General features: G+C 36.3%; 2 protein-coding genes across 3 annotated transcripts; one reads left to right on the top strand and one right to left on the bottom strand.

Moving 5' to 3' along the window:
* The first annotated feature begins 1,017 nt into the window (after positions 1 to 1,017).
* On the top strand, positions 1,018 to 12,213 carry LOC105698373. Its single transcript, XM_012422572.2, has 9 exons — positions 1,018 to 1,223; positions 6,920 to 7,038; positions 8,398 to 8,568; positions 8,648 to 8,751; positions 9,150 to 9,226; positions 9,299 to 9,530; positions 9,864 to 10,030; positions 10,592 to 10,709; positions 11,098 to 12,213. The coding sequence occupies exons 2-9, from the start codon at positions 6,963 to 6,965 to the stop codon at positions 11,410 to 11,412; spliced, it is 1,260 nt and encodes a 419-aa protein (XP_012277995.1). The 5' UTR covers positions 1,018 to 1,223; positions 6,920 to 6,962; the 3' UTR covers positions 11,413 to 12,213.
* On the bottom strand, positions 11,894 to 15,477 carry LOC105698370 (E3 ubiquitin-protein ligase RBBP6). Of its 2 annotated transcripts, XM_012422565.2 has the most exons (4): positions 15,169 to 15,477; positions 14,842 to 15,012; positions 14,635 to 14,767; positions 11,894 to 14,554 (listed from the first exon to the last, which is right to left on the bottom strand). In XM_012422565.2, exons 1-4 carry the CDS (start codon positions 15,205 to 15,207, stop codon positions 12,336 to 12,338), a joined length of 2,562 nt encoding a protein of 853 aa, XP_012277988.1. In that variant the 5' UTR covers positions 15,208 to 15,477; the 3' UTR covers positions 11,894 to 12,335. The 2 variants fall into 2 exon arrangements, with proteins under 2 accessions (XP_012277988.1, XP_012277989.1); XM_012422566.1 differs by lacking the exon at positions 15,169 to 15,477 and having other exon boundaries at positions 14,635 to 14,745; positions 14,842 to 14,972.
* Between the last annotated feature and the right edge of the window lie 423 nt (positions 15,478 to 15,900).

Genomic DNA, 15,900 nt, shown 5'->3' with positions numbered 1-15,900 from the left:
AGTTAGTGGGTCACAATGCGCAGTTATGAGTCGCACTCGAAGTGCTCGTGTAAATTAAATGTCTCATCTCGTCTACATAAGGCATAAACATCGAGCAAACTAGTTGGATAAAATTAAATAGTCTTGTTACAAAATATTAAATGAAGACAGTCTGTAAAACAAAAATAGGCGCGTTGAGAGTGAAACTTCTAAGACAAAGAGAATTATTAGATGTTATTAACACTTTGCCGTCCGCACGATTCGTAAATATTTATTCGCTTGGCGCCGGCAGCGCTAAATTCGGATCACTTGACTTGTCGCCGGCCGTTTTTGATGTTATCGACACCACTGTGGTGTCGCCGGCTGTTGGCCAAAAGTTTGCGCACATCACCACTGTGGTGTCACCGGCCGTTGACCGATAGTTTGCGCACGTCACCACTGTGGTGTCGCCGGACGGCATAGTGTTAAGTGTTCTTAATCATCCTCTCACGAAATGCCCTTACGCCTTCGATACTGCCTGCTTTAGGTATAATTATTACTCTTCTTTATTGGTATAACTTTTACGTCATCTTAAATGTCAACAATTAACCGAGAGAATAACGCACTAACGCTGAAGAAGCCGGTGACGCAAATTGTGTTTAACACTCAAACACACATATGAATATAAATAGCAATTACCTCTAAAAGAAAGCGTTTCATATTCCGAATCCGATCTATTTATAAAATGCGAACTTACGCGTACTACCATGCCCTAAGAAATCTAATTTAAAATATAAATGAAGGTAAAGAAAACTAATCATCAATGGACATTTTGCCCAGATAATTGGTTCTACACTGCATAAACTTCTAATCGCGCAACTTCGGTTCTTTTCAGACGACGTAGCGTGAAAGCTTCTTAACGGTAGAGGAAGGTCCTCGTGTCAAAGCATCTGTCATTGAACCCGATATAGCATTCAAGGTCTCTTGACCGAAGACACGATGTAGTTAAACCGAGACTCGTGTCGTCCATGAATCGTGACGTCACTGGAGCTGCTTCAATGACACACTGCGTAAACGCGCTGCTTAACTGGTCTCGTGAGTTTAGTAATTCCGTGGCCATTGTCTCGCCAAGTGTGCAGTGTCCCGTGATTACCTCTTAACGAACGAAGCTAGAGATTATTTTGCGGCAACATGGAAATATTATAGCGTTAGTGGCCAATTTTCACCTCGAAATTGGGAGTAACAGTGTTCCTGCATCGTGCGAGGTATTCCCGTGTATTGCCATTAGATCGATTAGTTAAGGTGAAGTGAAACACGTCGAGGAATTTGGTCGACGTCGATAAAGAAGATTTTTCTAAATACCTTTGTTGCCGACGTTCGTTTTTATATTGACAACTGTGTCAAATTATATTGGGTATTGTACCAAATGGCATACTCCACCTGTCGTTTTCCTACAATAATTATAAAGAAATCGAAGTAAAGCTCCAGAAATCCTCTGCATTCATGCTTTCTGGGGCCTTAATTGACTGCAGAGGGACCCCCTGCGCCATCTGTGATTTCTAGGTCAATTAAATTTTCACTCCGAGACCTCGTATTCCCATCGTTTTGGCATAGAAGCGCATTCAACACTTTTTCTGCCTTTATCCCGTTCAAATGCGAGTTTATCGATTACCAGAGTGTTCTAAATTGTCGTAAAATTGTCCCGACCCTGTTGATTCTCATATCAGAGCCTTCGATAATTGTATATCGTCGAAATATGAGAACTCGACGCCATTTTGGTTCTAGTTTGGGCTTAGTTAAAATATTTTTCGAAAAAATCCAAATTTGAATGTGTCAGGACAATTCTTAGATGATCAGGAGTGATGCCTCAAAGTTTCGGACAGTTTGGTCTAATACCCTTAAAAAAAAGTGTTGTATTCGAATCTTCTGATTTGAAGGGGGTTTCACTTCACCTTAAGGCGAGCCCAGATGATATTCCACGTTATGTAAAGTGAGCGATTTTTAATCGATTCGCGGAATCTCATCATACCTGCATTCCGGTTACCAGTTAATACCCGTACTTGATCAGATCCGTAAGAAGCGTACCCAGTTATTTTGGTGCACCACTTCTGTCCATAGAGCAGCAAAAGAAAGGGGCATAAGGTCTCGTAACTCGTGAATGATCTAATTGCCATCGCATTAGCCCTTGTCCGAGCCGCTCGATTTGCTCCAAAAAGACCGTGTTTACTTCCTTCATGCATCACTTGGCGATGCACAAAGAAGTGAATGAATGGCGGAGGAAATCTGCCGATTCATGGATGAGAAAACCGTTCGACCATGATACGGTTTAGTTCGATAGCTTCATTAATGGGTTAAGCTTCGTTCGATGATTCAGGCGTGAGATACGGTTATCCTGTTTTCTCCTGACAATCCGTTTCTTGCGGAAGTATTTAATCCTCCACCTCCCTCCACATCCTGGTTCTTGCGGCGAGAGGTTAACGCGAAAAGAGAGTAAAACTGCGTTATCCATTTTTAAATTAAAATAGTACATTCGACCAAGTGAGTCGTGATCTGAATATAAATACAAACTTACCCTAGTAGCACAAAATATTTGTCCTATATTTTCTATATATTTAACGAATATCGTACATTTTGTAAATATTTACTAGACATTTGAAATATTTGCAAAAGGTTTACTTTAGAATATTANTTTATAAATTATTGAAACGGACAATGTCATTGAGATTTTCAGAAAAATTTCAAATATCTTCGATTGAAATCTACAAGAAATCTTAAAAAGTCTGTCGTCTGAGATATTAAGCAAAGATTACAAAGAAATATTGAGAAATTATTCCATGCTACTAGAGTATGGGTACAAATAATAGAACGACATTTTCAAGGATTCCTCCCCTTGACATCGAGTCTCCGTGTTTTTCTTTTAAATTTGGTGGAATTTGGAGCGCGGGCAAAAAGACTTTCTCGTCGCGAATCCCAAATCCAATTTATCTCCTGACAGTAAAAAAGAAATAACCTTCGTTTCGAGGACTGCCGAATCACTCTTTCCCAGGGCAACAATCTTCTTTCACAGCCAAGTTTTTATCGACACCTAAACCGCGGGCATCGCAAAAAGGCAATATTATTCAATGAACCCCAAACCGCAGGTATTAATACAATCCGAAACGAATCAGTGGGCAATATCTGAAAATAAAAGCCGGCCTATGTGCGTCTGCAAATAAAGTGGCCCACCATTCAAGTGTCAAGATAGGATTTCAAGAACCGCTACCCGATTTGCCACAATCCCGCGACTGGGATAGTTTTTTCAGGCAACGTCCTCGTCTTTTTCTTGCTCAGAAAACGGTCGATGTGGTAAGAGGGGCGTTCCTTTCCTTCTTATTAGAAGAAAGGCCTCCTCTTACCTCGAAGGTATACACGTATATTTCTACACTTTTTACCAGGGGTGTCCTCTTACATAAATGCCGTTCCGAATCGCGCGTAACTCGACGACGCATTGGTGAAACTCGGTCGCTCGGGCGATTCCTCTTTTTTGGAGAAAAAAATTGCCCGGCATTAAGGCGAATGAAATGGGCTCGTGGACTCGTAACTAGGATGCCTCTGGTGTTTTCTAGCCGTTACGCTGGAGGTAACTAGTTCTCGTTTAACCCAGGGAGCCGACAACAGGTGCAGAAAGTATCCGGAAGAATCGACGATGGGCCCTATGGGAGTGCAGCGATGATGAGGGGACCAGAATCGAAAGGCGGAAACGAGCATTCGCGGCTCGAAGGAAAGAGTGTTTTTCGCACGTGGCCGCTCGCTCGCGATGATTCATCGCCAAGTCTTAACCGAGCATGTAACGCGCAGCGAAACGTTCAACAACGCGTTTAAACGCTATCATTAAAAACAGGAAAAAGGATGCTGTACGCGTATCACAGAGTTTCCGGCCGGACAGCGTAAGAGACTTCGCGAGGGATCGTTTTTCCTGGACTAATCCCAAGCAACCAATGTTTAACCTCCATACCTTCTTCGGGTCCATTTAGACTTTTTCTTCTTGCTTCTTTCTACCTTAACCCTAGTAGCACAAAATATTTGTCCTATATTTTCTATATATTTAAAAAATATCGTATATTTTGTAAATATTTAGCAGACATTTGAAATATTTGCCAAACGTTTTCTTTAGAATATTATCTGTATAATATTTATATAATATTAGCTCCATGTGTTTTCATAATATTTTTCTACCAGATATAGAAAACATTTCGGTTCATTTTAATACAAGTATTTTTGATGCCGAATGCATTATAAGTGTTTTAAAAATATTTAAAATCAAATTCACACGTTTCGCTCCAATAATGAAATAGCGGAATGAAAATCTTAGAAAAATTTCTCGTGTTTTTTAATATCAAATGAAGTGTCCGATAATAGTCGTGAAGTAAAAAATGTATTTTTGTTATGCTAGTAAGTTAAAAATATTTCTCTATATGTTTATAAATTATTGAAACTAAATATGTCATTGAGATTTTCAACAAATATTACAAATATCTTCGAATGAAATCTACAAGAAATCTTGGAAACTCTGTCGCTTGAGATATGTAGCAAAGATTACAAAGAAATATTGAGAAATTATTCTATGCTACTAGGGAAGTCTTTGTCGTTTTTATTACCTAATAATTATATGCACTATTGTATATATGAACAAATTTGTGGTGGTACTAATATCTTCACATTTTGTTACCATGAGGACATTTGAACCCAATCACAGTAAATTATGTGAAAATTGAGAAAAGCTTGAAAGTTAAAAAAGATGTGAGGACGATTCGACAATTTCAAGGGCTTGTATTCTTTGACATTGTCGAAAATTTCCGAATGTGGTGCACTTATAACAGTTTCTTCTCACCTTTGGATGATAATCTCGTATTTGGATGAAGTATTGTTGCAAGGACCTAAACAATGTCAAACATCGAATTCACTTCAGAGTGGAATTTAATATCGACCGGAGTGTTTTCTGATTTGTCCTTGCAACAATTTTACTTTCATCGGAATCGCATAACTTTTAGGTATTTTCTGAAGAAAAAAGAAAGAATCGAATTAAAAGTTTTTTTTTTATATACATTTTTGTGTTGTCAAGAATTTCAATTGCTTAATCAAATTTCGTTTTATTTCATTATCATATATATATTCCCTCGAAACTCCAAGTCGATAACTCCATGTCGATCGATTAATTTTTCTTGATCGCTTTCGGAAAAATTTCCGTATAAAAATTGAAAGTACAATTGTTCATTAATAAATACACATGAATGTCTACATAACTAATTTTGTTGAAGTTGAATTCCAAGAAACATGGAATCCTTGGCGTAATCAAAAGCGGCGCGCGGAAAGAAAGTCCGGGAATGCCGGGCGGAGGCTAATAACCGTGATGGATAAAAAAGAAAAATGTTGTCCGGAGCATAATAAATTAGTGTAATTGGACGGTTCTAATTGGCTCGCTTTTCAGAGCGATCTACCACTTTGTCCAACGCCATCCAGGGGTTTCCGCAATTGGATACGTCGGTGATAACACGAAATCGATTTCAAGGAATTTAATGTACGCGACTGCACCAACACTTTTTCAGGTAGACAAGTTGTCCGAAACATTGTCCGGTAATTAGTTTCTACATGTACAGAGACAATTGAAAATAATGGCCATCCTGATTTACACGGACGACATATGCTGAAATTCGTAATCAATGAGGTTGTGTTTCGCCTATTTTCTTTCTTTATTTCGTTATCTCCCTCTATACATTATTCTGTTTACTCCATTTTCCATTATTATGTCGTCAAATACTACTTTTTTCCAATCGTAATCGAAACGCTGCATCCCTCCCTGATTAAAATTTCTACATACATCGGTTTTTTTTTCTACCATCTATTCACACGAGCAAATTATAGTATTACTTCATTAAATCGTAATTTCGGGGTGGCAAATTTATCGGATGTAATAATCGGAAATGAGCTCGACTTAATTAGCGACTACTCGTTATTGGAGAACCTTTAATCGCGGTATTATCCGCCCGCGTTTTTCCGATAACAAAAGATGCACGCGGTACCTCATTTGAAGTGAAATTGTAAGGGGGCCATTAGGAATTAATTAACTAACAATATTAACCATTGGGAATTAATTAACTAACAGCATCATAACAAATACCGGACACATAAATCTAAGTGAACTCAACGTAGGAAACTTATCGACTACTTTGTAGACCTACAAGTGTTACATTTTACTTGTACTTAGCTGCTAGTACCAAGTGAGCCTATTATCGAACTGTAATACCATTTAAGTATGAGCTAAGTGACTTATATCCATATTTATAGTCGGCCGTAACAATTCGAGAGACACTTAGGAAAACTTTTGACCAATTCGAGACGCCTAAAGCACCTGTAAGTGTCTCTCGACACTTGAAAGTCGACTGCAAATGCAGACCTCACGGTGCACCTGCTGCATTTATGCATGTCCAGCAATTGTGCTCTACTATTTACCTAAAGCGATAATTTAACCAAATCACGATAATCCAAGCTCAAACGTGAGGCGAATTCTATTTTGACGATTGAACGTCATTCGTTTAACTTTGTCTTATCGCTATGGAATTAATAAACTCAGTTTCCAGACATCTCTTGTCTCTCTTTCCGTTGACCATACATACTATCGCTTCGGTTCTTATGTACATCCGTCACGTCTCAGACTCTGTAATCGCCCCTGAGCTCAAGCAGTGTTATCAGAAATCCGCCAATAAGCGGAATCCGTGTAATGCCATCAATATTCCCTATTTACTCAAAACACTGACAGCTGAACATACAGTGGAAACTGGAGTTCCTCTGAGCTCCACGTTTCACGTTATTCAGAATAAAAATTTCTTCGATTAGTCTTTAGTAAAGGCAGTGCTATCAAGTCTACATGTTCACTTCGATCTACTTATTCCAGGATTTAATTAAATTTCTATTTTATTTACAGGTTGTAAAATAAGTGCCATCGTTTTTCTACGTCAACGAGAACAATGAAAAACATGGCTTCCTGGCTATCAATATTGTTAGCTATATCACTATCAAGAGCAGTATCCTCAAATTTTATTGGTAAGATATTTACATATTTTAATGACCCTCTTTATCATTAAAGATTATAGAATTAATTCGGAAGTACAGAATTAGGAGAGCGGTGGATGGAAAGCTTATTCTTTTGGCGCTGAAATATGAATGCTTATCATTTGAAAAGGTTAAGGTGAAGTGAAACCCCCTTCAAATCAGACGATTCGAATACAACACTTCTTTTTAAGGGTATTAGACCAAACTGTCCGAAACTTTGACGCATCACTCCTGATCATCTAAGAATTGTCCTGACACATTCAAAATTTGGATTTTTAAACAAATATTTTAATTCAGCCCAGACCAGAACCAAAATGGAGTCGAGCTCTCATATTTTGATCGATGTACAATTATCGGAGGCTCTGATATGAGAATCAAAAGGGTCGGGACAATTTTACGACAATTTAGAACACTCTGGTAATCGATAAACTCACATTTGAACGGGATAAAGGCAGAAAAAGTGTTGTATGCGCTTCTATGCCAAAACCATGGGAATACGAGGTCTCGGAGTGAAAATTTAATTGACCTGAAAATCACAGATGGCGCAGGGGGTCCCTCTGCAGTCAATTAGGGCCCCAGAAAGCATGAATGCAGAGGATTTCTGGAGCTTTATTTCGATTTCGTTATAATTATTGTACGAAAACGACAGGTGGAGTATACCATTTGGTACAATACCCAATATAATTCAACACAGCTGTCAATATAAAAACGAACGTCGGCAACAAAGGTATTTGGAAAAATCTTCTTTATCGACGTCGATCAAGTTCCTCGACGTGTTTCACTTCACCTTAAACTCTCCTTGAAAGTAATGCCAATAGTGTTATGGTAACAGGCTGAAATCCACTTTGTGTAATTTTTCCTAGGCGTTATGGCTTAGGCGGATGTAATATATGGAGAAAAGGAAGTATATACATATCTTTCTCGATGTTGCAATTAAAACAAAGTGTTCGCAACCGCGTGCATACCTGTTATTACATCTGCATTTACTTCCTCGAGCGCAAGGTATCGGTTTACTTGCAAGTTTAACTCTAGACTTACATCCGGATTCTGACATGTTAAGGAGCAGTCTACTCGATACCTTTCCGCGTTCCCACAATTAGAAGCGTTTCTACTTTCTCGGGTGCATAGCAATATCATTCGATAAGAAATAATACTCCGCGATAAACGTTCCCTTGAGTTCTGAAACTTCCAGCGATCTTATCAGGAATTGTAAATACTAGACTTCACTGATTGCACCATTCATATCACTGTAAGATATAAAGATGTAATTTTTTCTTTCTTAAAGCCAGCAATGGAAACCACTGATTAACAAATTTAGCTTCAGATGGAATATTCAATGTTGGATTTCAGGCTGCGATTTGCCAACAAATTTTGTCATCGACATATCGGAGGACGTAAAAGTCAACATTTATGGAGCTGAACTATGGGTCGGAATTAAACCGGAAGACGTAGGCATTGTCAGATATCCGTATATTAATGCTGTTAATCTTGTGGCAAACAATAGCATCATAGCTTTCAGAGGTGAGTACAATTTTAAATCTCTTTGAGTGAAATGCCGATTATCCGGTCGTTGCATTAAGACTTGTAACTTCTACTTTAGGATATTTGATCAAGAACAATTTAAAGGATCGTTTGATTTCGGGACCAGAAAATATCTCGAGACACCTCAACATTGACCGTACCGTAGGACTCGCACAAGTCATTGTAAGTCACAAATATTACTCAGTAAGCTTGGATATCAGTAAATCAAGTACCCTAGTTTAACAAGTATCCAGAAAAACGTACTCTTAATGAAAGAAAAATGAAACTTCTAAAATAATGATATCGACCAAGAACGAATATTTCTAATGCATTACGACAAAAACCTAATATCAAGTAGAAAATCCTACAGTATTCTGTTTAAATTTTAAATACATCATAAAGTGCAGCAAAAAATTACAGTCGTTTGAAGATTTACAAAAAAAATTACTCATTTTATTATGTTTTGCGGGGATGAAGGAACATTTTAAGTAGCGCAGGAAATTTTCTGAAGCGATGAAAGTGCAATATGTATTTTTTTTTCTAGGTAGGGAGATAAATTAAACGTTTTGTTATAATTTTAGAGAAATGCTTGTGTACCTGATGAAGCTTACCGACTCCGTGACTGTGTTATGTTCCTTTCGCCGGCCAGAGAAACTAAGTAAGTTTTCATATTACTTTTGCTCTCAATCACGAAATGAAAATCAATGCTACTAAAAAATTGTTAATACAGGGACGACGTTCTGAAGAAGGTGGACCGAGAAATTCTTAAATTGGCCGAATCGTGTTTGAGCACTGAAATTTGCGAAAAATTTGATCACCAGAAATTCGTGGAAATTCCCCTGGATGATCCTGATCAATTTGGCCCACTATCACCATATTCTCGGTCACTATATGCTGCATTACCCCCAAATAAACAATTTAGTCCTTCCGCAGTTGGCAGGGAGAATTGTGAATCGGTACAGGTATTTCTTAGGACAGAACACGTTGAGTGTTGAACCAAAAAGAGACAACAGTAGGTGATGGCCACCCTGTAAATTTTGACTTCCTGAAAATGTCAATTTATGATTGCCAGTATCTTTATTGACACAATTGGATGTCTTCCAGCACTCACCGCGTTAAGCTTTTATTATTAGCGAGGCTATCAATTAATTTTATAAATTATGTACATTAAGTATTATCACTGTAAGTATTGTAAAATTAGCAGTGTCAGGATTGAACAAATGTTACTTTAGAGCTAAACAATTCTGCGGACTATGAAAATAATTAAATTAATTAAAATAATATGTTACTTTCAGTCGGCAATCAACATCTTGGTGGACGTAGCTTTGGCCGAATTAATTGAAAGGCTCAGGAAGAAAAACGAGGGAATTATTAAGATTCCGGACATTTACCAGGAGTTTTCAACGGGTTCGGGAATATTCGAGACAACCGGTCGTTTTGAGGCCATAAATGGAACATTTAAGTTAGCATTATTAATGACATTGATCGGTTCGCCCTGCATTTCACTTAAGACGATCTAATCATCGTAAGATCACAACTTTTTAAGAAGTTTGTTCATGATTCGCTCATAAATTAATTTGAATTAAACTAATTAGAAATATTCTTGTTACAGATATTTAACAAGCTGTATCATTTACCTAAGGCTACTCTAACTTTCCGATTCAATTTCAGTTCTCTGTCATACGTATGTACATTCTCGGAAAAAAAATTATAAACAATTTGATTCCATTCTTGCGGACGTCAAGAAAACATATTTGTGAAAGAAAACTCAGCGCGTTCCATCAGAAACAGAAATTCTGATCTCTTTTATTTCTGGCGGTGACTGTGAATAGAATTCTCATTGAAATAATGGAGAGATAACCGAGTATTCTGTTTCTGGTGAGAAAGTTTGTAGATCCCGTTCCTCATGTTTCTCATTAATCCATTTTCGTAAAATTCTCATTTAAAATTTGACAGTGTACTAACTTAAGTCAATGGAATACCGAATTAATTTAATTGGCATTGTATCAAATTTGATTTTCAGAGATCTGACGACACTGAAGAGAACCGAGGATGCTATCCTATCTAATGCAGGACTAAAATTCAAAGCTTCATGCGGTTTTGGACTCTCAACTGCGCAGCTGCAATATCCTTACTATAAGGTAACTCTTGAATCACTTTCTAGCCTCATGTATGTGAACCATATTGCAAAACTTTTGAACCCACATCGTAATTTCGTTATGAAATTCTCGACAGCCTAATGTAGTCGTTTCTTTATACCAAGGAATTTCAGCACCTTTCGCAGTAGTTTCAGGAAAGCCAATCAACCGAAAATTTACAAGTTAAATTTCATTATCAGCAATGATTAGAGATGAATAAATAAACGTATTAATTATTCCCATTAATAATTCACTGATTTTTAAATTTTTAATTTAGAAAGGTCTGCCTTGGTTCTAAACGAAATCCTTTCCCCCCAATCTTTTACCCTTCATTCTGAGATTAAAAAGAAAATGAAAATATTCGTTCGTCTCTCATGTTTATTTTTTTTAGGCGAAATTTGGTATCTTGAAAGTTAATGGCCAAATATCTGGCACTGTGGCAGGGACGGCAATTCATGTTACAGTTATTGTTGACTACAATCAAAATCCTTGTGTAACGACTTTGGATACTCTGAAAGTGACGGAATTTGGCAAAGCCAAAATCAATATTACTGGTCTAGGGCCGTTAAATTGGTTAACGTCCAAATTGTTGAATTATGTTGCCAAAACATGGCGCGAGGACGTCATCAAATCTATCGAATCCAAGCTTAGAAATACAGTTACTAAGCAATTGAATAAATTCAATTGCGAAAAATATAGGCCATAAAGAAATGACGATGGATAACAAAACTGATCGATTTAAAAATGAGAACTATATTATCGTTAAGCATCGATTTCATTTCACACATTCTTTAAAATGCATTTCATTCACTTGTGTTTGATCTACAAAGATTCGATTGAATAATACAAACCGCAACAGAAATAAATAACGCAAATAGTAGAAAAGGTTCCCGCTTGTACAAAACGGCTAGGGTTTTCCTATATAATAAAGTATATAGTACATATTAGCACACACATATTTAACTTCTTTTTCCAGTCCTTTGGTCATACGATTTGTACATATTTATGTACATTGATTGTTTATTATACATTAATTGACCTAATAAGCAATAAAGCTGAACGATTGCAGATAAAAAGAAATTACTCTTAAATATGAATCTTTTAAATGAAAGAAATCAATTTTTACAAGTATTGAATACTCTTCAACTGTTATTTGACGCATGCTTAGTGAAAAGAGCAATCATAAATGGAATTGTAATGCATTTTTTATTGTAAATTTATAATAGTGGCCGAATGACCACGAGGTCACATAAAACTATTGTAATATTTTATGTACAGAAATTATGCTAGAAAACACTGTGTAAACTGTATAATTCTTGCGCCGTTATAAATCATCTTTAGTTTGTTTAATTTTATGTTCCTATTTTCTATATTAAAGAACATGGAAGAATAATAAATGTGAGCAGATATAAAACAAACGCTCTACACCTATATATAGTTTTTGTTAAGATTCTTGTATAAACTAACTTAATGTTTCAGTATGACAAAGTGAATAATTTATACGCAATGTTTGGTTTGATTTATGATGTAATAGCAACCTTTTTTGTTCATTGAAAATCCAACTAAAATGCTCAAATTAGATTATCCTGGAAATAAATTTGAACCGATAGTATCTTGACTATCTTCAAGTTATTGTTTATCGCTAACGTTCAATTTCATACCTACATTCACATCCTCAGTGCAGTTTTCATTTAATTTTTGAATCTCAATTTTCTGTAGATTTGCAGAACATGTTCCTAGAGTGGACACTGTGTTATAAATTTCTTTATCATTACATTTTGTTTGTACTACATTTGAAGTAACTTGGTTGGGCTTATCGCTATCTTCATTAACATTTTTTATCGTTTTAGAATTTACACTGGGATTGTAAATAATATTAATAGTTTTTTCATCATCAGTTTTTGCTTGTTGTACTTCTACATTACCTTTATTCAAATTGCAAACTGTGTTATCTACTTTCTCGTTTACTGCACTATCAGTAACTGTATTAGAATCGCACAATGCATTATCAGAATCTTCCTTATTATTTTCTCTTGATGTTACATGCGCAGTGGAATTACAATCTGGGGTTCCAATTTTGTCATTATCAATTTCTATTTTAGCTTTCTTAAATATATTAATGCTACTATTACTGCTACTACTGTTACTGAGACTCGACGATGCAATGCCTTTCAATGCTAAGTATTCTTCCACAGACCCAGTTGGGTTGATTTCTGTTTTATTATCTTTCTCTTCTGTAATCGGTGGATTAGAATTTAAATTAGGAGAATTATTTAACTTAGACAATCGTTGTCGTTCTCTTAAACGTTTCCTAATTTCCGACTGAATCTTTGATTCTTTTATAACGTTTTGAACATCGTCTGTCTTATAATAACGAGTTGCCCAAGTTTCAGTTGAACTTGCATCCTTCTTAACGTTATTGTCGGATTCCTTGATGCTATCGCATGATTCTTTGATAGTATTTGATATTTTTACTGTATCTTTCTCATATTCCATTTCGTCCATATCGTCAGGATAGTCATCAAGATCTATTATTACATCCATGTCAATAGATTTGTCATCCTCTATTACCAAATTTTGTGGCTTGTATACTTTATCCTCTTTTAATACTGCCTTACCATTTGCTTCAATTTTTATTTTCTCTGAATCAGTGATATCAGACAACTTTGACTCTTCTGACCTCTCCAATTTTGCAGATTTTTCTCCGTGACGTTGAATCTTCCCTTTCTGAATCTCCTCTTTACCAGATTCAGTCAATGATTCTATTTCTTTGGTATTACAAGAATCAAGAGTTGAATTCACTGATTTATTATGAGCAGGTTTTTCCTCGTGCGTATCTTCCACAGGATTGCAAATTCCCTTTTTATGCTCTTTAGGTTTTGACTTTTCATGTGTTTTGTTTTTTCTCCTTGTGTGAGGTCTCTTTTTCAATTTTTTAAATACACGTTCATTCACTGCTGTACTTCCTTCTGTGGCAAGTTCTACAGAATCCACTTTATTTTGATTACCAGTTTTAATTGCACTATTATCCATCCCATCTTTAATTTCACCAGGTTCAAGTCTTTCTACATTTACATTAGCTTCTTTGGGTGCAGTCTGTACTGTTTCACTGATTGCAAGATTTTCATTTGAACACGGAGTTTTATTTACGGACTGATTATCAGTGTCTGTTATTTTGTTTGTATCCTCTGATTTCTTTGCGATACGTTCATTTTGTAATCGTTGATTTATACGATTTTTATGCTCTTCATCACTGCTATCACTTGACAACAGTTCAATAGTTGGAGTTGGTTGTACTACTAACACAACATCTTCATCATCTCCGATACCTCCCTGCTTTCCAGTGATAAGTGACTTCTCAATTATTCTTCTATCTAATTTTCTTAGCTCTCCTTCCATTAAACTGAAATTTGAGCCTTTTTCTTTACGATCCTTTTGCGTTTTATCCAAACCTGTATTCTGTGCAGATGGCATTCCTGGAATTATATCCTCTTCCTTTCGAATTAAAGCTCTTATAGCCCTTGCTCTCATCTCAAGTTCTAATAAATCCAGCAAACTATCGCCTTCTTTTTCTTTACTTGTTGACGCTTTCTCACCTTCCACTTTCACTTTTGCATTTGCCTTAATCTCATTTCTCTGCTTATGTTTATTCCTACCTCCAACTTTTTCTTGGTCCACTTTTTGCCCTTGATTTTTCTTTAAGTCTGATGACACTTGACTTTTAGCTTTGGATTTTATTTTTTCTTTTTTTGTCTTTTGAATTTTTGATGATACTTGATCTTCCTTTTTAACAACTTCGCTGTCCGTTAACCATTCCTCTGTGTCCGAAATAATTTCCAAAGAAGGCCCTATTAATCATAGTTTGCAATTAACATTATATACTATTTTTCATGTAAATACAGAGAAATTTTATAAAACAAAGAATAACCTGATCCATCCGTTTCACTTGTGTCCGAAGACTCCAACAATGTCTGACCACTCAAAATTGATAAAATCCTGGCTTTAGACATTCCAGTTAGCTCATTCGCACACCACTCTTCTAAAATGGATAAATCAATTCTCTAAAAGTAGGGGATTATTTTAATAATAATTCAAAGATAGGACAATGTGAAACATTGGGAAAAAGTTAATATACCTTCATAACCTGTGGCAACATCATACGAATTTTTTCAATTTTAACAGATTTAAATAATTGCTTTGCCATTTCTGTACGATTTCCCATGTAGTCCTTAATAGGTTTGAGATCGCCATCAGAATCATCATTCGATGAATCAGTTGAAGTACTACGTGAACTACTACTTGACACCTACAAAACAAGAAATAACGTTAAGCAGAATACAAGGTAGAAATATGTCATTTTCTCTATTTTTTCACATGAAACGTACATAAAAGTGAAGGAAAAAGCAATTTCTTCAAATTTATGAAGGTTATGTTCACTTAGTTACATAAAATTGTACTTAACCTGGCTCTTTCTTCTTGCTTTTTTTCTTTTATCTGACATTGCCGTTTTATTAAGACACAATCAACGTAAATAAAATTATTTTCCTAAGTGCATCTAATAGTGAATGTAATTCAGAGGTTAGAATTGTTTACTACTGAATATCTTTTAATAAAGATTCTATTCATTTATCGCTTTCAAGATATAAAGTGACTTATCACTTCGTGTGTACATATTACATTAAAAATACACGGTGTATGTGCTGCCAAATGTGATTCACACAACACAGCACTCCTTCCAAATCGTAGAAGCGAAGCTGTCAACAGCTGTCAAAGCGTGACTATTTTATCTTGGAATAAAGAATAGCGAAGAATGTCTATACTTCCTGATTTGTAGTTACTAGCGAGCCACTATCACCTAGCGGCAAGAGACCAAAATAGCATGAACCAGAGATAAGATGGGAGATTGCTCACGAGCAGGGATGCTTGATTGCGTTCTGTGCTGCCCTCAGTGGAGAATGCATTTGTTCCCAATGGCGGCCTAACTCAAGAGATCAATTAGAACATCTTTGATTAGAAGCAAGGATGAGTTGGAACCCCGAGTTGGGTCGCCATTGGAGGCAAGTGCGTGAACCGCCTGCATTTTCCACCGAGGGCAACACAGAATACGATCGCGCGACCGTGCCCGTGAGCAATCACCCAACTCATTTCTGCATGAATAGACTCACTTTTATTAACTCCGATTCAGACGTTATCT

The sequence above is a fragment of the Orussus abietinus genome, unplaced genomic scaffold, assembly GCF_000612105.2.
Source record: "Orussus abietinus isolate OABI.00-Male unplaced genomic scaffold, Oabi_2.0 scaffold95, whole genome shotgun sequence".
NCBI classification, from domain to species: Eukaryota; Metazoa; Arthropoda; class Insecta; order Hymenoptera; family Orussidae; genus Orussus; species Orussus abietinus.
Note: the sequence above shows the minus strand (reverse complement) of the source record. Positions and strands in the feature narration are given on the sequence as shown.